Source organism: Salminus brasiliensis, chromosome 6 (assembly GCF_030463535.1).
Source record: "Salminus brasiliensis chromosome 6, fSalBra1.hap2, whole genome shotgun sequence".
NCBI lineage: Eukaryota > Metazoa > Chordata > Actinopteri > Characiformes > Bryconidae > Salminus > Salminus brasiliensis.
The window spans coordinates 4,278,587-4,302,019 of record NC_132883.1 but is presented as its reverse complement, the minus strand read 5'-3'; the positions used below and the strand labels follow the sequence as shown (position 1 = coordinate 4,302,019).

The 23,433-nt window shown below is 43.2% G+C and overlaps 1 protein-coding gene across 2 annotated transcripts in view; it reads right to left on the bottom strand.

The window, feature by feature from the left end:
* Nucleotides 1-23,433, bottom strand: part of rgl1 (ral guanine nucleotide dissociation stimulator-like 1) — a 51,335-nt gene that overhangs the window by 15,102 nt on the left and 12,800 nt on the right. The window contains exons 1-2 of one of the 2 annotated variants that reach the window (XM_072681373.1): nt 6,088-6,242; nt 1,625-1,735 (exon numbers count right to left, since the gene is read on the bottom strand). In XM_072681373.1, the coding sequence (XP_072537474.1) occupies nt 1,625-1,735; nt 6,088-6,132 (156 nt within the window). In that variant the 5' untranslated portion in view covers nt 6,133-6,242. Of the gene's footprint in view, nt 1-1,624; nt 1,736-6,087; nt 6,243-23,433 lie in introns of those variants that run through there. The other variant, XM_072681372.1, reaches the window with a different exon arrangement.

Genomic DNA, 23,433 nt, shown 5'->3' with positions numbered 1-23,433 from the left:
GCCGCTTTCTCCACCCTCCTTTTTCTGTCTCTCAAACACACACGTACACGTACACACACACAGCCGAACGTGGCCAAGAGCAAACTGACCACTTAAAAAGAACATTCAATTAGAAAAATACAGTGACGTTCACATGAAGATGAAACTAGACCATGCACTTTAAATAAATAAATAAAATAAATAAATAAACAAACAGGATTTCTGTGCAGCTTTTCCACCGTCCTATATTTATCTCAAGCTTTTACAGCATCCCATAATATGTAATGAGTGAGAGATTCATGCAGGCCAGAGAGCAGCTTCTATTATGTTCACATGTTGTTTCAGAGGGGTGTTGGCGTTGGTGTTGGCGTTGGCGTTGGGGGGGTGATTCAAAGGTTAAAATAACAGACACTACTGCAAAACTAACTGAGCTTCACAATGATGAAAATGCTGGTAACAGGTTGATTATTGATGAATAAAACTTCTATCTAGGACACCTGGTAGTCCAATGTGCTCCAGTTAGTTAGTAGCAGGTGTATGGAAGCTTACGGTCATACTGGTCTACCAGCAGTGGCAGTAATCCCAGCCTACAGGACATTCTCCTCAGAATTGGGTTCGAAAGACAGAACTGGCCGCCGTGTTTCATGGCTTGTGAATGCAAATTGCTTCGCTTCCAGGCAAGAACTGCTTCTAGAAGTCAGAGCAGGTTCTTCATCACCAACTGCAGGGAAGTGCAGACCATTAACATATGGAGCAGAGTGGTACGCAAGAGGCTAGTGCTCACTTCTGCTCAAGAATGATGAGGATTTCCTGTAGACTGGGATTTCTGCCACTGCTGGTAGACCCATATGACCGTAAGCTTCCATACACCTGCAGATTCAGCTACTTCCTGCACAATGTGGACTTTGGCCACGCCCAAATTCAGCCAATCATTAACTGTATCTGCTTTGCGACCCAATTTCCACACATCCAACGAGACCCTCACTGCACTGTATCACCTCCTCTTCTCAATCTGTGAATCCCGTCACACACCCAACAGGTATTTATAGCCTGAGCGTCCTCGTGCAGCGCCATCTGCAGGAGCCGGAAGTTACTACCACCTCTGAAATCACGCAAGGTGAGCTTATCAGGTCAAAGCAAGCTGACAAACAGCATGTTATCGTAGCGTGTGCCCACGTACTCAGTGAGGACAGACAGACTGATCTTTCCGTTTTCTGGAAGGGGCGCAGAGTTCTTTTGCCCTTCTACAGCAGGGGTCAAATTCTGATTCATTACAAAGGCCTGTTCACTCCAAACTCTCCATCAAGTCCTCCTCTCAGAACCCCAGTCAGTCCAGGTTTTGTTGTTTTGGTCTGAGTGGGCTAGGACCAGAAACAGGACACAAATATGGGCCAACTGGAGAACAAGGCCAGGGTCCTATGTTGTGGCTCTAGTTCAACACCCAACGAAGTAAACTTCAGACACCAGAAACCCATCACAGAATACATTTAGGGCCAAAATCAAATGGTTTAATTTTGACTGGACTTTCTTTTGTCCCACAGTGGACATGGTGCAGAATGGCCCAACCGTTGTCCACTGAAGATCTCAGCCACAGCAGTAAGTAAGTAAGTGTGTAAGTCAACAAGCAGTGAAGGCTTCCTCTTACCCCCAGCCATCGTGCTCCTTTGTTGGCGGCCTGCTGGATCTGGACCCTCTTGAGCGTGACGCTGTAAACAGCCCCCTCCTCCACCTCCTCCCCCCAGTCCTGCACTGAACTCTGTGGGGGAAGACAAATCAGAGTTACGCCACCAAGCTACGACAGAAAACTCTGCATTATGCAACACGTCTCAGGCTGGTGAAGGGACAAAGGGTCCGTGTTATGACTGGAGAGAGAGTTAGAGTGTGATTCAGAGAAGAGTGAGAAAGGGAAGCAGTCTGAGTACGAGGACAAGAGACAAGTACGAAGAAGAGAGAGAGAACAGCAAAAGACATCTGGAGAGAAGAGGAGAAGAGAGAGGAGAAGAAAGGAGAAAGGAGAGCAGAAAGAAGAGAAGGTGGAGGAAGAGAAAAGAAAAGGGAAGAGATTATTAGAGAAGAGATGAGATGATGAGAAGAGAAGACGGGAGGCGAGAAGACGAAATGACAGGAGAAGAGAATAGATGACTAGAAGATAGAAGAGAAGACAAGAGAGGAGAAGATTGGAGATGAGAAGAGACGAGAAGAGAAGACAAGGCGAGAAGACAGAAGGAGAGAAGAGATGAGATGATGAGAAGAGAAAAGAGAAGATTGGAGACGAGAAGATGGGAAAAGAGTAGAGAAGAGACGAGAAGACGGGAGACAAGACAAGACAAGACAAAAAGATGAGAGAGAAGACAGGAGATGGGAATTGTAGACAGGAGACGAGAGGAGAGAAGACCGGAGGAGAGAACAGATGACCAGAAGATAAAAAAGAAGACAAGATAAGAGAAGATGGGAGAGGAGAAGACAGGAGGTGAGAAGATGGGAGAAGATGGGAGAAGAGAAGCCATGAGAAGAGATGATACAAGAAGATACAAGGAGACGGGAGAGGAGAGGACAGGAGGCGAGAAGAGAAGACAAGAGAAGGAAAGATGAGAAGACAAGAACTTTCACATTTTTGACAATTACATTTTTTCAGTTTTATTAATAAGTTTGCTTATTTTATTCAGAGAGAGAGAGAGAGAGAGAGAGAGAGAGAGAGAGAATCTGGGAAACTCATCACTCTGTAAACAGACCCTGCTTTACTGATTTACAACTCGCTTATCCTTTCATCATATGAAGGAACCTGAACTCCCAGCTCAAACAGAAATCCTGAACGGTCAGGACTCTGTATAGATATTGAAATGGGGTGGCCTTAAATTCCCCTAGCCCTCAGCTTCAGAGCTAACGATGCTTCAGCTCATTACTCCTGTAGAAGATTACTGAGCTCCGAGGGGCGGTTTTGAGGACAGATTAAACGCAGCCCTGGACTAAATTCCAGAGCCAATTCAGGATCATTACTCGAAGTTCTTTTGGCTTAGGCTTAATCTGGGTCTGGGAAAACATTCCAGGGATTGCATGAAATCTTTTAAAGAAGCATTATGCGAGAATTGACAGTTCTTGCTCCTGGGCTCTCCCTTCAGTCATGAAGTGTAATTTGCCACCCCTGAAGGACACGCTTTACACATGCGTTTCTGGACAAGCTGAGACATACAGAAGGTTACATGGCGTTATGCAGTTTTTGTCCCAATTTGGTACTGCCGGTTGTGGTTGCTCTCTCGGACTCCGGCCACTGATGGCAAAGCAATGTGGCTCAGGCTTCGAACTTGCGACCTCTGGGCCATCAGATGACTGAGCCACTCAGAGCCCTTACTGCACCAAAGCTACATAGTGTAGTTAGCAGCCTATTCTCCCTACTGCAGGTCATTAAAGGATCTCAAATGATTCGGACGCTGCTATTTTAAGGTAAAAATACTACATACTGTTGCTTTAATGGGTCCTATGAAGAACAAAGTCTGTACTGCAGGTCACTCCACCTGAAACCGATCTATGCCCAATGTTCTTTGCTTGTCCGACACGCCGAGCTTCGACCCGTGCAGGGTCTGATAATAGGCTGGAGAGGTAAATCAGGTGCTTCAGAGCAGAGAAGCCATAAAAACTTGCAGTTTCTTCACCACTGTAGTCATTGCAGTTATTGCTTGATCAGAGCAGTCAGGTGTGTTTGTCTTTGGTGGGAATACGGTTCCGACTGATCCTCATAAACGTCTGATATAAAGTACAGACAGAAGTGCTGGAAAAGCACAAGTTTGGACACTCCGGGTGGTGCTCTGGACTGACTTATTCCTCAATATGTCAAGTTCTTGCAATCTAACCTGAGCCGCTTTCACATACAAAAACCAGTGCTTTCCAGTCCACATTCAGCTCATCTAGTGACCTTCGCTGTTCACTAGAAATTATAAGTGTACTCAACAGGGGCCGTACAGGGAGCCACTTCGGCCACAGTCCTTGGATCTCAATCATCACCGTTTTTCACTTTTTGACACGATATGAATCTGATAGCTCTTCTTAATGTTAATGTTTCTAAAATATCGGAAAGAATGGACCAATAGAAATGCTCCAAAATCTTTGAGAAGATAATTTCCTTCTTCTGGTTTAAACTTTTAATCTTCTTCTATAAACTTTAGAGGGAGCAGAGATGGCACATCTACAAGTGAATAGGCTAGAAAACACTAATGTACAGAACTGGTGGTCTCCAGGATTCCCACTGAGCTGTTCCTATCTAAAGCAGTGGTCCCCAGTGACGTTCAGTGTACAGAGAAACCTGCACACTTTGGTTTTTGGCTGAACTTTCCCTTTTTAACCAAGGTACTCAGTCAAGCTGGGAGTCAGAGAGTCTGAGATTGCGCGGGTCAGAAGCTCAGGGTGAAGCCGGCCAGCCTGTCTGTCTGTGTTTGCTGGCTGTTTCCTGTACAGTGCTGGCCGATAAATCTTTGGCTCAACGAGTCATGCAGACCTCACTGCAAAACAATGGCAGGAGGTCAGTGAGCTCAGGGCCTGGACCCTGCTGAGTCCACACTATACACACTGCAGCGCCCCTTTGTACTGCAAATAAATGTTTTCCACAAGTGGCTTTGCTTCCCGGCTAGCGTCATCCTTTAAATGGCGAGGGGGCCGGGTGGGGGGTTAGGACTTACAGCAATAATAATAATAATAATAATAATAAATCAATAATAATAATAATAAATCAATAATAACAATAATAAATCAACAATAACAATAAATAACTACATCATATGAACAAAAACAACCTATATTATTATTGTTGTGTTAATAATAATAAAAACATCAGGTTGTAAGATAGTATACCAAGTTACTTATATTATTAACTATTAACTATAAATATTATTAAATTTTATTAACTAAATTACTTTACTATATTAAGAAACACATTAAAACATATCTATTTAATTTATCTTTATTTAATTTTATTTTAATGTTATGAATTGTCTTTTTCTTTTAAGTAATTAATTGTCTTTAATTATTTTATTTTCAATTGTCTTTTACTGATGCCAAATTTATCATTATATCAAATTTAGTCCCATATAGATACTCCCAATTATAATAACAGTAATAATAAATCAAATAAAAACAATAACTGTAGTAGTAATACTAATAGCATAACTATACATTTCACGATTCTGATTATTATTATTAAAATGTTTTTAGAATTATTAGAATATGAAGTAAATTAGTGATTTTGTGTGTGCATTTAAACTATATATTTATTATTATTATTACTATTATTATTTGCTGAAAGTGTGTGTCTCAGGCCTCTGGTTGTTTATTTTATCATTAATTCGTGAATAAAACTGAATAAAAAGGTAAAACTAGTGCAGGATAAGAACCAACTAAGCTCCTAACCCACTTTCCTCTGAAAGTACACAAACAAGCTCCCACCAAATCCTTGAGATGTCCAGCAGCCCACTAAAGTCTAAATCTCCGGCCAGCAGGCCACAATAACAGAACTCAGCCTGCTGGAGAATGATCTGCCTGTTTGGGGGTCCAGCTGGAGCAGGCAGGCAGGCAGGCAGGCAGGCCTGGGGATTTGGGCTACTTTACCATTTAAACCCTATAAACAATCTAATGACTGCCCAGATCATCACTGGTGGGATGCTGACCAAAGCCACAACCACACAGTGAAGTTTTCCACTCCAAAAGTCCCCCCCACCCCACACACACACACACACACACACACACACTTCTCCGTGAGAAAGCAGCCGTCCGGCAGTGACCAGCTTTTGTTTTCGTCCCCAGCTGCTGCTGCTGCTCCTCACTAAAGTCTGAAGACTTCATCTCCACAGGAAGGAAAAGTAACGGGATCCTAATCTCTGATCTACAGAGGCGCTACTTTCCCCTTACAGCCATGTTAAAGTGCGTAAAGCGCAATTTCAGCACCCCAACCCCCCACCAAGCCCCCCAAGCCCCCCAAGCCCCCAAGCCCCCTTTTTCTCCTTATCCGCTACTTTTCCCACTCCTCTCCCCCCCTCTCCCCCTCTCTGCTGTCTTTCTCCACCACAAAGGCAACAGTTTGGAGTCAGAAAACAAGCAAAAGCAGAGAAAAGGCTTCTTTACCATTTTAGTTTTCCAGGCGAATTTCATGGTGAGGCTTTCTCGCATGTTCCGGTAGCATGAGAGCGAGTCTGCGAGTCTGGAGCTTGAACCGAGAATCGATTTTAATCAGAAACGGCGGCGCTGCTCCGACCGAGCTTTTCTCTTTTCATCCACACACACACTCTCCCTCCCCTCACACACGATGACACACATATACACACACACTGCCCGTCCCTGCTCTCTTTTGCCCCTCCTCCTTCAGCTCCGCTCGGCTCCGCTCGGCTCCGCTCGGCTCCGCTCGGCTCGGCTCGGTCGCTCCCTCAATGACTCAGTGCGCTCACAGCCCGCCCACACAAACACAGCTAATCACTCCCTCACTCTGGATGAGCCCTGAATCACTCCCTAATGGACACACAGAGCCCTGTTGAGGTGAAGAAGTCTGATTATGATCTATGTAGGCACAACCCGGGCGATAAGGAGCTGTTTGTGATTGAGCGATTCACTCAATTTCTATCTGATTCATTCAATACTGACTCACTGACTCGCTACCGGAGACTAGTCACGCACTCACCTACTCACTCACTAGGGGCTAATCAATCACGTATTCATTCACTCATTTATTCACTTGCTCACTTATTCACTTACTCACTCACTAGGGGCTAATCAATCACGTTTTCATTCACTCACTTATTCACTTATTCACTAAGGGCTAATCAATCACGTATTCATTCACTCATTTATTCACTTGCTCACTTATTCACTTACTCACTAGGGGCTAATCAACCACGTATTCATTCACTCACTTATTCACTTGCTCACTTATTCACTTACTCACTCACTAGGGGCTAATCAATCACGTATTCATTCACTCATTTATTCACTTGCTCACTTATTCACTTACTCACTCACTAAGGGCTAATCAATCACGTATTCATTCACTCATTTATTCACTTGCTCATTTATTCACTTACTCACTCACTAAGGGCTAATTAATCACGTATTCATTCACTCATTTATTCACTTGCTCACTTATTCACTTACTCACTCACTAGGGGCTAATCAACCACGTATTCATTCACTCACTTATTCACTTGCTCACTTATTCACTTACTCACTAAGGGCTAATCAATCACGTATTCATTCACTCATTTATTCACTTGCTCACTTATTCACTTACTCACTCACTAGGGGCTAATCAACCACGTATTCATTCACTCATTTATTCACTTGCTCACTTATTCACTTACTCACTAGGGGCTAATCAACCACGTATTCATTCACTCACTTATTCACTTGCTCACTTATTCACTTACTCACTCACTAGGCGCTAATCAATCACGTATTCATTCACTCATTTATTCACTTGCTCACTTATTCACTTACTCACTCACTAGGGGCTAATCAATCACGTTTTCATTCACTCACTTATTCACTTATTCACTAAGGGCTAATCAATCACGTATTCATTCACTCATTTATTCACTTGCTCACTTATTCACTTACTCACTAGGGGCTAATCAACCACGTATTCATTCACTCACTTATTCACTTGCTCACTTATTCACTTACTCACTCACTAAGGGCTAATCAATCACGTATTCATTCACTCATTTATTCACTTGCTCACTTATTCACTTACTCACTAGGGGCTAATCAACCACGTATTCATTCACTCACTTATTCACTTGCTCACTTATTCACTTACTCACTCACTAAGGGCTAATCAATCACGTATTCATTCACTCATTTATTCACTTGCTCACTTATTCACTTACTCACTCACTAAGGGCTAATCAATCACGTATTCATTCACTCATTTATTCACTTACTCACTCACTAAGGGCTAATTAATCACGTATTCATTCACTCATTTATTCACTTGCTCACTTATTCACTTACTCACTCACTAGGGGCTAATCAACCACGTATTCATTCACTCACTTATTCACTTGCTCACTTATTCACTTACTCACTCACTAAGGGCTAATCAATCACGTATTCATTCACTCATTTATTCACTTGCTCACTTATTCACTTACTCACTCACTAGGGGCTAATCAACCACGTATTCATTCACTCACTTATTCACTTGCTCACTTATTCACTTACTCACTCACTAAGGGCTAATCAATCACGTATTCATTCACTCATTTATTCACTTGCTCACTTATTCACTTACTCACTCACTAGGGGCTAATCAACCACGTATTCATTCACTCACTTATTCACTTGCTCACTTATTCACTTACTCACTCACTAAGGGCTAATCAATCACGTATTCATTCACTCACTTATTCACTTGCTCACTTATTCACTTACTCACTCACTAGGGCTAATCAATCACTTATTCATTCACTCACTTATTCACTTGCTCAGTTATTCACTTACTCACTCACTAGGGCTAATCAATCACGTATTCATTCACTCACTTATTCACTTGCTCAGTTATTCACTTACTCACTCACTAGGGCTAATCAATCACGTATTCATTCACTCACTTATTCACTTGCTCAGTTATTCACTTACTCACTCACTAGGGGCTAATCAATCACATATTCATTCACTCACTTTTATCCATTTACCAACTTTTCAAGTGACAACGCCACTCACTCACTCACTTACTCACTTATTCACTTACTCACTCTTTCCTTTGAGTAGTCAAGCGCTCATCAGCACATTAATTCATCTACTTCCTCACTCCCAGAAGCCACTCACTCACTCACTCACTCACTCATTCACTCAGTCAGCCACACACTCACTCTCTTTGGCTTCTACATCACTTATTCATCCATTCACCCACTTTTCAACTGACTTTAAGCTACTTATTATTCCACAGGCTCGCTCACCCACTCACCCACTCACTCTCTCAATTACTCACACCCTTTATTTACTCATCCTCTCACTTTCTCCCTTATTCACTCCCTCCCTCAGGCTTTTTCACTCAATCATTCACCCATTCACCTCCTTGTTTACCCTTTTCAACTCACTTAATAACAACTTCACTCCCACAATAACGCAATCAATCACTCGTTCATTATCTCACCCATACACTTCCACCGTCGGTCCCTCACTCATTCACCCCCTCCGATTACCATGTCACTCTCAAGCACTCACTCTCAGAGCACTCTCTCACTGAACTCTGCCCTACCTCACTCATTCACTCACATTTAGCTGCTCAATCATGTAAAGGGCAGAGGGCAGTTTGCCACCTCTCTCAGAAATGAGAAGTGCTCCGTGAGAGTGCTCCCCGCCTCTCATAAAGCACTGACGGCTAAAACACACACACACACACACACACACACACACACACACACACACACAGTGTTGAAAGACATTTATTTTTCTTAGGATTTTAATCTTCATTGTTGGGTGAAATGGTTAAATATGGTTCCCCTCAGTTACTTCAGCAGCTGGCAAAACATCAGCCAGGAAACAGCATCAACACACACACACACGAGCGGTATCCAGGCACTCAAGCCTTTCTACATGCTGTATACACTCACACAGCACAGCAGAGCTCTAGGAACCCAGGGCCGGAGCCCAGGGTCAGAGGCCTTTCTCAAGGGCCCATAAGTGGCAGCTAGGCAGACCCAGGTATTAAACCCACACCCCTCTGATCAATTGTAGAAAGTAATAGAGTGCATCAGACCTGGACCTTAAGGGGTAGTTTTGAAAGTTATTTCGCTTGTTTTTAAAGCTCTTGCTGACCTCACTGACCTGACTGACCTCTCTGACTCTCTGGCTGTTTATGTTCCAACATGTGATCTCAGCTCATCAGATCCCGGCCTTCTCCAGAAGACCTACTGCAGCACAGTCCAGGCCTCTTCTGTTATTCTGCTTATAAACATGATGATGATCCCTTGTTTGTAAATCATATTGAGCTGCTTTTTCTATAAAGGTGGTCTGTAAGCAAAGCTAGTTATAATGACTTATTTTATTTAAAATTTTAAGCTGCTATTTGCATAACAAATGTTCTAAAAATATTTTTTTTAAATTACAGTCTGTGATTATTGCCATGTGGACTTGAACTGGTATTTGCTATTTATTTCATAATAAAGCATATTATTATGTTGATGTTGTTTTCCAGCTGCTGTTTGAATTAAGAAAACACTATGCATTTATAAAGGTAATTATTATTATGATTCCTCTTTAAATAAAATCATATTATTATTATTATTATTATTATTATTATTATTATTACCCTTAACATAAAGCCTATGATTATTATCAGTATTAATAATAACAATAAGACAAAAAAATAAGAAGAAGAAGAAGAAGAAGAAGAAAAAGAAGAAGAAGAAGAATAACAATAATCATCATCATCATCATCATTATTATACGTTTTTGGTTATATTTTGTTATTGTTTTTAGCTGTTTGTGTGAAAAAATACTCATTTTTTACATTTTTATTTAATTATTTTTTATTTAATTAATTATTAGGGTTCCTCTTTAAATAAAATCTAAAAGAAAAAAAAAACTATTATGTTTTTGCTATTATTATTATTATTATTATTATTATTGTGTTGGTGATATTTCCAGTTGCTATTTGTATTGAAAAGCCATCTATACATACATAAAGTTAATTATTATTAGTATTACTTTTTAAATAAAGGTTAGGTTTTTATGATTATCATTATTAATAATAATGATAAGACCAATACTAATTATTATTATTATTTGTTATTGCTTTCAGCTGCTATTTGTATGAAAAACACTCTATACATATATAAAAATAAAAGGTATTATTATTATTATTATTATTATTATTATTATTGTTGTTGTTGTCATTTTTTTAGCTACTATTTGTATGGAAAACTCTGGAATCTCATAGCATTATTGACAAACAGCAACTGGTCAGTAAACACACTGACCATTAACACCTAACACCTTTCTCCTGACAAGTGGATTTTATGTCAACATTATCAACTGTAAAGCAAATGGAGCTCCCAGCAGGGTCACAGTTTACTGCTTGTGAGTTACAGATGGCACCCTTCAAAAGCTGTAAACGAATAGAGAACTAGAGTACACACACACACACACACACACACACACACACACACACACACACCCAGCAACACTATAGAAATACACAATAGAAACTAAATGAAAGGGGAATGCCTCCTTAGCTGGGCCGCACGTGTGAGCTGTGCATGTCTGGAGTAAATGTGAGGGTCGGATTGTGTTTACGTGTGTGTTGGAGTGCAGACACACAATGTGAGGAAGACTGACGCTGTGTCCAATTGTTTTAGAGGGGACAAAGCTGTGAGTGGACACAGGACATGACGCCTGGCTTTTTAATTCATTCTCGTTTGTTTAGACGTATTGGAAAAAGCCGGGCTGGAGACTGAATGGATTTGCTGCTAGCTGTAAGACACGAACACACAAGTCATGACGTGGGGTAACACTCAGGGTAATAATAATAATCACTGTAATCCTTGCCACCTTCTTCCGCTACCCCACGTCATGTGTACAGAGCTCTACTAAAGCCTGAGTAGACTGATAAACCACTGTATCAGTTATTTACCTCAGTGTAACTGAGCTCTACTAAAGACTGAGTAGACTGATAAACCACTGTATCAGTTCTTTACCTCAGTGTTACTGAGCTCTACTAAAGTCTGAGTAGACTGATAAACCACTGTATCAGTTATTTACCTCAGTGTAACTGAGCTCTACTAAAGCCTGAGTAGACTGATAAACCACTGTATCAGTTATTTACCTCAGTGTTACTGAGCTCTACTAAAGTCTGAGTAGACTGATAAACCACTGTATCAGTTATTTACCTCAGTGTTACTGAGCTCTACTAAAGCCTGAGTAGACTGATAAGCCACTGTATCAGTTATTTACCTCAGTGTTACTGAGCTCTACTAAAGTCTGAGTAGACTGATAAACCACTGTATCAGTTATTTACCTCAGTGTTACTGAGCTCTACTAAAGTCTGAGTAGACTGATAAACCACTGTATCAGTTATTTACCTCAGTGTAACTGAGCTCTACTAAAGACTGAGTAGACTGATAAACCACTGTATCAGTTATTTACCTCAGTGTTACTGAGCTCTACTAAAGTCTGAGTAGACTGATAAACCACTGTATCAGTTCTTCACCTCAGTGTTACTGAGCTCTACTAAAGTCTGAGTAGACTGATAAACCACTGTATCAGTTATTTACCTCAGTGTAACTGAGCTCTACTAAAGCCTGAGTAGACTGATAAACCACTACATCAGTTATTTACCTCAGTGTTACTAAACTCTACTAAAGCCTGAGTAGACTGATAAACCACTACATCAGTTATTTACCTCAGTGTTACTGAGCTCTACTAAAGTCTGAGTAGACTGATAAACCACTGTATCAGTTATTTACCTCAGTGTTACTGAGCTCCACTACAGTCTGAGTAGACTGATAAACCACTGTATCAGTTATTTACCTCAGTGTTACTGAGCTCTACTAAAGCCTGAGTAGACTGATAAACCACTGTATCAGTTATTTACCTCAGTGTTACTGAGCTCCACTACAGTCTGAGTAGACTGATAAACCACTGTATCAGTTATTTACCTCAGTGTTACTGAGCTCTACTAAAGTCTGAGTAGACTGATAAACCACTGTATCAGTTCTTTACCTCAGTGTTACTGAACTCTACTAAAGACTGAGTAGACTGATAAACCACTGTATCAGTTCTTTACCTCAGTGTTACTGAGCTCTACTAAAGTCTGAGTCGACTGATAAACCACTGTATCAGTTCTTTACCTCAGTGTTACTGAGCTCTACTAAAGTCTGAGTAGACTGATAAACCACTGTATCAGTTATTTACCTGTGTTACTGAGCTCTACTAAAGTCTGAGTAGACTGATAAACCACTGTATCAGTTATTTACCTCAGTGTTACTGAGCTCCACTAAAGTCTGAGTAGACTGATAAACCACTGTATCAGTTAATTACCTCAGTGTTACTAAACTCTACTAAAGCCTGAGTAGACTGATAAACCACTACATCAGTTATTTACCTCAGTGTTACTGAGCTCTACTAAAGTCTGAGTAGACTGATAAACCACTGTATCAGTTATTTACCTCAGTGTTACTGAGCTCTACTAAAGACTGAGTAGACTGATAAACCACTGTATCAGTTATTTACCTCAGTGTTACTGAGCTCTACTAAAGACTGAGTAGACTGATAAACCACTGTATCAGTTATTTACCTCAGTGTTACTGAGCTCTACTAAAGTCTGAGTAGACTGATAAACCACTGTATCAGTTATTTACCTCAGTGTTACTGAGCTCTACTAAAGTCTGAGTAGACTGATAAACCACTGTATCAGTTATTTACCTCAGTGTTACTAAACTCTACTAAAGCCTGAGTAGACTGATAAACCACTGTATCAGTTATTTACCTCAGTGTTACTAAACTCTACTAAAGCCTGAGTAGACTGATAAACCACTACATCAGTTATTTACCTCAGTGTTACTGAGCTCTACTAAAGTCTGAGTAGACTGATAAACCACTGTATCAGTTATTTACCTCAGTGTTACTGAGCTCTACTAAAGCCTGAGTAGACTGATAAACCACTGTATCAGTTATTTACCTCAGTGTTACTGAGCTCTACTAAAGCCTGAGTAGACTGATAAACCACTGTATCAGTTATTTACCTCAGTGTTACTGAGCTCTACTAAAGCCTGAGTTGACTGATAAACCACTGAGTGAAACATGTATATGGAGGCCTCAGCTTATGGTAACTCCATCAACCTGGAGGAATAAACAGAAGCAGTGAGACAACCCCACTAAACATGTTCTAGTAATCCAGAAGAGCCAGAGCCCTCAACCTCACATCTCCTACGTCATCTCAGTCCAGTGTCGCACACCCTTTAGATCTCACACACACAGTGGTGACGTCTGGATGGGGCAGCTCTCTGTCTGTGTTTGGGTTTGTAAGCATGCGTGTGTGTGTGCGTGCGGAACGTCCCCTCCCAAGCAGCAGGGGGCAGCGTAGGGCAGAGTGGGGGTCAGGGAGGCCCAGGGAAAGCCTTCTGTGTGTGTGTGTGTGTGTGTGTGTGTGTGTGTGTGCGCTGTCGTCCTGGCTGTGCTCCAGTTCCCAGGCTGCTGCTCCACTGGCCTGTGGCAGTCTGGACCCCCACCCCCCAAAAAACCCTCAAACTGCACAGCCTTGCAACACACACACACACACACACACTCCAGCTGAGAGATGCTGATGATGAGAAAGAGTGAGAGAGAGAGTAGGAGGAAAAGAGGGAAAGAGAGAGCTAGCGTAAGAGAGAGAGAGAGAGATAGTGGGAGAGAGAGTAGGAGGAATAAAAAGGTAAGAGAGAGAGAGAGTAAGAGAGAGAGAGAGAGAGAGAGAGAGAGAGAGAGAGAGTAAGAGAGAGAGAGAGCAAGGGAGCCAGAGAAAGTGGGAGAGAGGGGGGGGCGAGAGAGAGAGAGAGAGAGAGAGAGAGAGAGAGCGAGAGAAAGAGAGAGAGAGAGAGAGAGAGAGAGAGAGCAAGGAAAGTGGGGGGGTAGAGAGAGAAAGAGGGAATGAGAGAGACAGAAATCGAGAGGGGGGGTGGAGAAAGATTGGGAGAGAAAGTGGGAGAGAGATTGATGGAGAGAGAGAGAGGGAGGGAGCGAGGGAGGGGGGAAGAAAGATTGGGAGAGAGAGAGAAAGGGAGAGTGTGAGAGATGGTGAGAGAGAGTAAAAGAAATAGAGAGAGATAGAGCAAGAGAATGGGAGAGAGAGGGTGAGAGCTAGTGGGAGAGAGAGAGAAATTGAGAGAGAGGCTGGGAGAGACAGAGGGAAGGAGGGGAAGAAAGATTGGGAGAGAAAGTGGGAGAGAGAGAAAAAGAGAGAGAGAGAAAGAGAGAGAGTGGGAAATGTCATGACCTCTGGGCCCCTGTGGGGACAGCTGCTCTCTCACTGAGCTGAGTGATGTCATCACTTTACGCAAAAACATGGCCTGGAGAAATGTCAAGTGCTCCTGTAACAACACTCTCTCTCACACACACACTCACACTCACACACACACACACACACACACACAAACACACTCACACAGCAATCAATCTCACAGGTTGTGTGAAGGAGCAACTGGAGTGAAAATCCAGCAGAATTGTTGTAAAGTTATGATAGAGTTAGTTAGAAGTATATAAGTATACTATATATATATATGTAATATTATATGATTATATATTATTATACTATACTAAATCACAGTATATAAATTATGCATCATTATATTATAGATATTATCATTAATACGAAGCTGGTCCCCCTTTGCTCTAAGCTCTACTAGCAGCAGCAGGTCTGGAGCTCTGCTGCAGTTATGGAGTCAGTTGGAGGCTTTTCTGCACTCTGCTCTGAGCTCAGCACTCGGCCCTGACCCCGCTCTGTAACTTTACGTGGTCTGACAGACACTCGGTGGACACTGAGCTGCTCTCTGTGAGCTGTTCCTCCTAAACTCTTCCACTGTTCAATAATAATACCACTCACAGCTGATGGAGGAAGATCTAGGAGGGAAGAAATTATAACATTTCACCAGCTGACTTGTTGTTGTTGGTGCAGCGGTGTCTCCTATTACATACAGAACCACGCTGGAGTTCAGTGAGCTCTTCAGAACCTCCCACTCTTTCACTGATGTGTGGAAGAAAGGCAGACTGCAGGGCTAGAGGCTTGATTTTATACACCTGTGGAATGGGGCTGGATGAAACACAATAATTAAGGGGTGTGTCCAAATACTTTTGTCCATATAGTGTATATAATATGTATTTACCATTTGTAAGCTCAATTCGGAAGCAAGCAAAATAATTTGCCATTAAATGAGATTAACTGCACCTTAAAAAGAACTCAAATGGGCAGATATTGCATATATTGACTAATTATTTATAAATATGAAATATGCTTTTATGACTTCTCCCTTAAATTAAAGATTTAATATCAATTATGAGAAATGTGAAACTGTCTACCTGAGGAACCCCTTCCCAGCCCAGTTTCACCGACTGTTTAGCTTGAGGGGGGTGGGGTGGGGGGGTGTTGGGGTTGGAGGGAGTTTCCTGCAGCCTGCATTTGTAAACAGTTCAGTCGACATGGACAAACACACACACACACACACACACACACACACACACACACTCTCGCTCTTTCTCTAAAAGCCAGTGCCCAGAGAGCGATGGTGACGCTCGGGCCTGGAGAGAGACAGGCTGCTGCTGCTGTTATTGCTGGGCTGCAGAGGGAAACACGCATTCCAGGAAATCTGCCGCTTCCTGCCTGTAGCTTTCCGACTCTAGCCAGCAGCCTCATACCTGACCCCAGAGAGGACCGCCGTGTTCCCACTGTCAAACACAGAGACACTCATACAGGGGGTGTGCAAGTAACGGCATAAGCAGCTTCTGAGATCGGTGTTCTCTCGGCTGATGCTGCTTTATTGAATAGAGTCTTACAGTGAAGTCGCAAAAATCCCAAACTGAAGGCTCGTCCCTCCAGATCATAAAAGAAATGGCTCCCTTCGAAGTCAGGGTTGTCAGACTGCTCTAGAGGCTCTAGGGATTGGCAGAGACCTCGGTATTAGGCCTGTAAAAATGAACTCACTGAGATATCAGCCCCTGTATTCTGTGATGTGCTGTTAGAGACTAGTGGAGAATATGTGTTCTTTAATATGCTTTTATTAAAGGAGCTCTATGTGATTTTTAGACCAGTTTGCTTCCTGTAAAGTAAACAGCTTCCTCACAGTTCGCTAAGTCTCCAGTCTGTTTGCACCCTGGAAAAAGGCCTGGCACAACACTGTTCCAGTCATCAGCAACAGGGGGCGTTCGTTTTCGTGCACAGGACGTGGGGACATGTGTAAACACTGGTGAGGTGCTTGGACGGTGGAGAGACCTCCAAAACTTGAAAGGAAAGGGATGAAAAGGGATGAGGGTGTTGCTCTGTCCCTGCAGTGTTAGCAATTGTGGCAACAGTTTGCTAACCCACAACGTGCATGAATTGGTGGGGGTGGGGGGTGGGCGGAGCTTCAGAAGGAGCACTGAAGGTAGGGGAAATGTGTTGGCTTTGCTGTTAAGTGCAAATATCAACAGTCGTTCTCCAGAATCGTATACAGCTCCTTTAAAGCAGCATTATGTGAGAACTGCTTTTTTTATGCTCATGGGCTCCCCCTACAGGTGGGAGAGAGGTAAAGACATTTAAGGTGTTTAAGGTATGAGCTGTGGAGCAGTGGAAGAACTGTGTTCTCTGGAACGCTGATGATGGTCATGCTCCGTCCAGAACTTTTGGGAGGAGTTAGGGAGTTGGGGATGATGAGGTGGGGTGGTGACCGATCATCCAACATACTGACCCTAACCCTAACCCTAGTAACCCTAAGTTCTAGTTGCCAAATGCAATCAAATCCTCACAGCAATGCTCATTCACAATCCAGAAAGCCTTTCTCTCTGGACAGTAGAGACAGTTCCTCCAATAAAAGCATGATTTCAGAAGAAACACAATGGTGCGAGCAGGTGTCCCAATACTTTTGTCAGCACTGTTGCCTGTGTTTACACTCCCCTCCCATGATCACACTTCTGTACTGTTTCGTTTTCCTAACACCGTAAATAACCCTGCTGCTGGACAGCTCAGACCCCAGCAGAGCAGAAACGAAAGCGGCCTGGCTGCGGGTTTCTGACGAAGAAGAACCACAACACGGCCGAACGCCGAAAGGGTGCATCTTCCCTATTCCAGCTCAGAGAGGAATCACAGGGCAGAGGAAAAGGCGCAATGGAAACTCGGCTGTTGTGAAACTGTGTGGTAAGAAAAGCCTCCGTAAGCATCAGCTGACCTGACTACTGCGCAGGCACTCTCTCTCCTTCTCTTTCATACACACACACACGCACACACACACACACGCACTCACTCACTCGCTGTCTTCCCAGAAACCACTCCAGTCATCATTTCTCCCTGACAGGGAATAACCATGAGTAGGAGCACAGACGTGAGAGAGAGAGAGAGAGCGTGCGAGAGATGTACGGCCACTAGGGGCGCTGCCAGGGATTCTAGGCCCCTAGAAAGATGATACACTGACTGGGCCCCACAACTCAACCAGAAGTTCAGTTCTTACACAGTATTCAAGTAATACATTTTAGGGTCCCTATCAGTCCCTATCATTCCCCTCCTCAATACAGCACCCCCTGGCTGCACTGTCCAGTAGAGGGCAGTGTGACATGGCTTTGTTCAGAGTCAGCACAATCCACGTTTACCATTCTGGCTAGCAGACGAGCAAACTGTGCCAAGAAATGTCCTGCAGCAGGTTTTACTGCCCTGGAATTCCTTTCAGCCTGTAAATCTAGCAGGATTTAAGTCTCCAGTCAGAGATTTCAGAGACAACAAAAGTGGCAGGACAACAAGTGGCTAGCAGCACAGGGACTGCACCGTGTGGTCATCCTCCGATTCCCAAATTCACAGAAGCTCCTCCATAGTAAACCGTCACAGGATAAGAGCCTAAAGAACCAGAGTTGGGCAGCGCTGGCTCAGTGGTTAGAACGCTGGGATATTGACGACAGGGCTGTGGGTTTGAGACCCAGCCTCAGCAAGCTGCTACTGTTGGGCCCTAGAGCAAGGTCTGTAACCCTGGCGGCCCCTGTGTGTGTGTGTATGTGTGTGTGTGTGTTAATGGCACTGATGGGTAAAAGGCAAAGGCCAAATTCCATGTCTGAGATTGTCACATTTTGGAATTCACCACTATTTTGGAAATATAAACAGTACATATGATTTAGGCAAAACCTTGTATCTCCATTTGTGTCGTTTTCCACTTTTTTACATAATTCCTGATGGATGGACCAATAGGAATGCTCCAAAATGACTTCCACTGAGAAGGTTTGTTTCTTCTCCTGTAAAGCTGCAATTTTGGAGAATTATTATTATTTGACTGTCCCAGAAGCAGGGGCGCAGTATGGTGGTGGGTGGTTTGGGATGGTGAGCGTACCTAGGATCAGAATCAGAAACACTTTATTGATCCTATGAGGGAAATTGCAGTCGTTACAGTTGCAATCGTTTGTGTAAAAAATACTCTATAAAACTCTATAAAATAAAAAGATTATAGTCTATAAACTAAAAATAAACACTGTATAAACTAAAAAATCTGATTCTATAAACTAAAAATAAGCACTATACAAAACAAAAAAATCAGAATCTATAAACTAAAAATAAACACTGTATAAACTAAAAAATCAGATTCTATAAACTAAAAATAAACACTATACAAAACAAAAAAATCAGAAACTATAAACTAAAAATAAACACTGTATAAACTAAAAAATCACAATCTATAAACTAAAAATAAACACTAAATAAACTAAAAAATCACAATCTATAAACTAAAAAAACTATATAAACTAAAAAATCATAATCTATAAACTAAAAATAAACACTAAATAAACTAAAAAATCAGATTCTATAAACTAAAAATAAACACTGTATAAACTAAAAAATCAGAATCTATAAACTAAAAATAAACACTGTATAAACTAAAAAATCTGAATCTATAAACTAAAAATAAACACTAAATAAACTAAAAAATCACAATCTAGAAACTAAAAAAAACTATATAAACTAAAAAATCACAATCTAGAAACTAAAAATAAACAGTCATTAAAACTGACACTCATTATATTAGCTGTGTTGAGCTACTTAAACTGGTCTTGTTTGATTGGTTTGTTAAAAACAGCTGAAAGTTTGTACATTTTGCCAGGGATGGCCGATCCATGAATAGATCGGGTATCAGCAATTTTAATATCAATCCTGTTCCAGAGTATTCGTTTTAATCAATAAGCGCCATCTGGTGGCCCCAAGGAGCCATTAACGGACATTATTACCCAGCTGGCTGCAGCAGCAGCAGTGCGGACGTTCTCAGAAGGTAAATAAAGGAGTTGAGGTTCTGCAGTTTGGAGCTATTTTACAGTGGAACCTCAAAACAGACCATAATATCTGACCCTTTATAAAATTCTCACTGAAACGCTCTGTTTTACCAGCGGGAGAACCGGAGAACCATTCACTCGCCTTTCTCTGTTTATAAACCAGCACTGAAGAACCCATTCAGAACCGAGTGGAGGCTAACGCTAATGCTAACACACACACACACACACGCTATAGAAACCCAAATCACACACACAGCACATTCACCCACTATACAACAGTTATTACACACCAGTAGACCAACAACCACCACAGATACCAGTCCAGAGTGTGTACCACTACACACACACACACACACACACACACAGGAGGTGATCAGACTGCAGTGTTGTAAAGGAGCTGGGAGCTGATTGGTCAGGGAGGAGATCAGACTGGATTATCAGATATTAAACACTATAAAACAGGGATTTTAAGAAACGTCTCGACTAAACTAAATCAGTCAGTCCAGAAAGTCTGATTATAGAATCTGGGTTGAGTGCTGGTAGCACATTGATCCAAACGATCCAAGCACTGATCATTCTGTTTGGGTAAGATTGAGGCTGTCTGTGGGGATTAGCCGCTGTGTGGGCGACGGGAATCAGCTCCAGGCTGGGTCAGTGGGGGGATCCTAATCAGTTTGGACTCGCTATGGTTCAAGTGACTGAGGGAAAAGGGGATAATCCAGGCTGTGTGTGTGCAGTGGTGAGGAAGAAAGCAGTTGTTTATGGTGATTGGGGCAATGGTAGCCAGTCTGGGTGAAAATCTCTGACCACACAGTGATTCAGTTGAATTGTGATTCTTTAGGAAACGATGATTCAGTTTAATGAAATGAATTGCTTAAAAAAAAAACACATTATTGTTGATTCTAACATTAGAAAAGCTCATCTTTACATCAGCGGTGTGCTGCAGACCTGACCCCTGAGCTCAAAGGCTTAAATTAGCCTGATCAGTCTCGGTCAGTTTGAGCCCCTGCTGAAACAACACCATCTGCCCCAAGCTGTGATACCATTGTGGGCAGATGGATAAATGGATGAATAGGAAAAAGCAGTTAGACATACAGAGAGATAGACAGACTGGTAGATAGATAGACAGACCTACAGAACATTAGATAGATAGATAGATAGACAGACAGACAGACAGATAAACAGACAGACAGACAGACAGATAGATAGACAGATAAACAGACAGACAGATAGATAGATAGATAGATAGATAGATAGATAGATAGATAGATAGACAGATAAACAGAGAGACAGACAGACAGATAAACAGACAGACAGACAGGCAGACAGATAAACAGACAGACAGACAGATAGATAGACAGATAAACAGACAGACAGACAGATAGATAGATAGATAGATAGATAGATAGATAGATAGATAGATAGATACAGACAGACAGGCAGACAGACAGACAGATAGATAGACAGACAGACAGACAGACAGATAGATAGATAGACAGACCGGTAGATAGACAGATAGACCATGTTTTGCTGCTGGACTGCTGAATCACTGTGTTCTAGACTAATACGTTTATTAGTGAACTCTGGGACTGAAGGCTCTAACGCATTCACTCATGTCTTTGCTGAACAGACACTTTAATCCTTTATCTAGTGGACGATGCCGGACCCTCGTCGGCCCTTTAACCCGCACCCCCCCCTTCCTCTCCACCCGAGTGAGCAGTAAGCCAGGCCACATGACAGGGATCAGGGTGAACCACAAAGAAAGAAAAAGAGAAAGAGAGGGAGTGCGTGGGCAACAACAAAGCAGTGTTGGTCTGAACTTGGTTTCCCAAAAGTGTTGCAGTGTTATGCGTCCTTTCCATATTACAATTAGAGCAGGGTAGAGCGAGGTAAGAGCAGAGTGGAGCAGAGTGGAGAAGGGTAGAGCAGAGCAGAGCAGAGCAGAGTGGAGCAGAGCAGGGTAGAGCAGAGTGGAGCAGAGTGGAGCAGAGTGGAGAAGGGTAGAGCAGAGCAGAGCAGAGCAGAGTGGAGCAGAGTAGAGCAGAGTGGAGAAGGGTAGAGCTGGATAGAGCAGAGTGGAGAAGGGTAGAGTAGGGTAGAGAAGGGTAGAGCAGAGTGGAGCAGAGTGGAGCAGAGTGGAGAAGGGTAGAGCAGAGCAGAGCAGAGCAGAGTGGAGCAGAGTGGAGCAGAGTAGAGCAGAGTGGAGCAGAGCAGAGTGGAGCAGAGTGGAGCAGAGTGGAGAAGGGTAGAGCAGAGTAGAGCAGAGTAGAGCAGGGTGGAGAAGGGTAGAGCAGAGTGGAGCAGAGCAGAGTGGAGCGGAGCAGAGTGGAGCAGAGTGGAGAAGGGTAGAGAAGGGTAGAGCAGAGTGGAGCAGAGTGGAGAAGGGTAGAGCTGGATAGAGCAGAGTGGAGCAGAGTGGAGAAGGGTAGAGCAGAGTGGAGCAGAGCAGAGTGGAGCAGAGTAGAGCAGAGTGGAGAAGGGAAGAGCTGGATAGAGCAGAGTGGAGAAGGGTAGAGTAGGGTAGAGCAGAGTGGAGCAGAGTGGAGCAGAGTGGAGCAGAGTGGAGAAGGGTAGAGCAGAGCAGAGCAGAGCAGAGTGGAGCAGAGTAGAGCAGAGTGGAGAAGGGTAGAGCTGGATAGAGCAGAGTGGAGAAGGGTAGAGTAGGGTAGAGAAGGGTAGAGCAGAGTGGAGCAGAGTGGAGCAGAGTGGAGAAGGGTAGAGCAGAGCAGAGCAGAGCAGAGTGGAGCAGAGTGGAGCAGAGTAGAGCAGAGTGGAGCAGAGCAGAGTGGAGCAGAGTGGAGCAGAGTGGAGAAGGGTAGAGCAGAGTGGAGCAGAGTAGAGCAGGGTGGAGAAGGGTAGAGCAGAGTAGAGCAGAGTAGAGCAGGGTGGAGAAGGGTAGAGCAGAGTGGAGCAGAGCAGAGTGGAGCGGAGCAGAGTGGAGCAGAGTGGAGAAGGGTAGAGCTGGATAGAGCAGAGTGGAGCAGAGTGGAGCAGAGTGGAGAAGGGTAGAGAAGGGTAGAGCAGAGTGGAGCAGAGTGGAGAAGGGTAGAGAAGGGTAGAGCAGAGTGGAGCAGAGTGGAGAAGGGTAGAGAAGGGTAGAGCAGAGTGGAGCAGAGTAGAGCAGGGTGGAGCAGAGTAGAGCAGAGTGGAGAAGGGTAGAGCAGAGTAGAGCAGAGTAGAGAAGGGTGGAGAAGGGTAGAGCAGGGTGGAGCAGAGTAGAGAAGGGTGGAGAAGGGTAGAGCAGAGTAGAGCAGAGTAGAGCAGGGTGGAGAAGGGTAGAGCAGAGTAGAGCAGAGTAGAGCAGGGTGGAGAAGGGTAGAGCAGGGTGGAGCAGAGTAGAGCAGGGTAAAGCAGAGTGGAGCAGAGTGGAGAAGGATAGAGCAGAGTGGAGCAGAATGGAGAAGGGTAGAGCAGAGTGGAGCAGAGTAGAGCAGGGTGGAGCAGGGTGGAGAAGGGTGGAGCAGGGTAAAGCAGAGTGAAGAAGGGTAAAGCAGAGTGGAACAGAGTGGA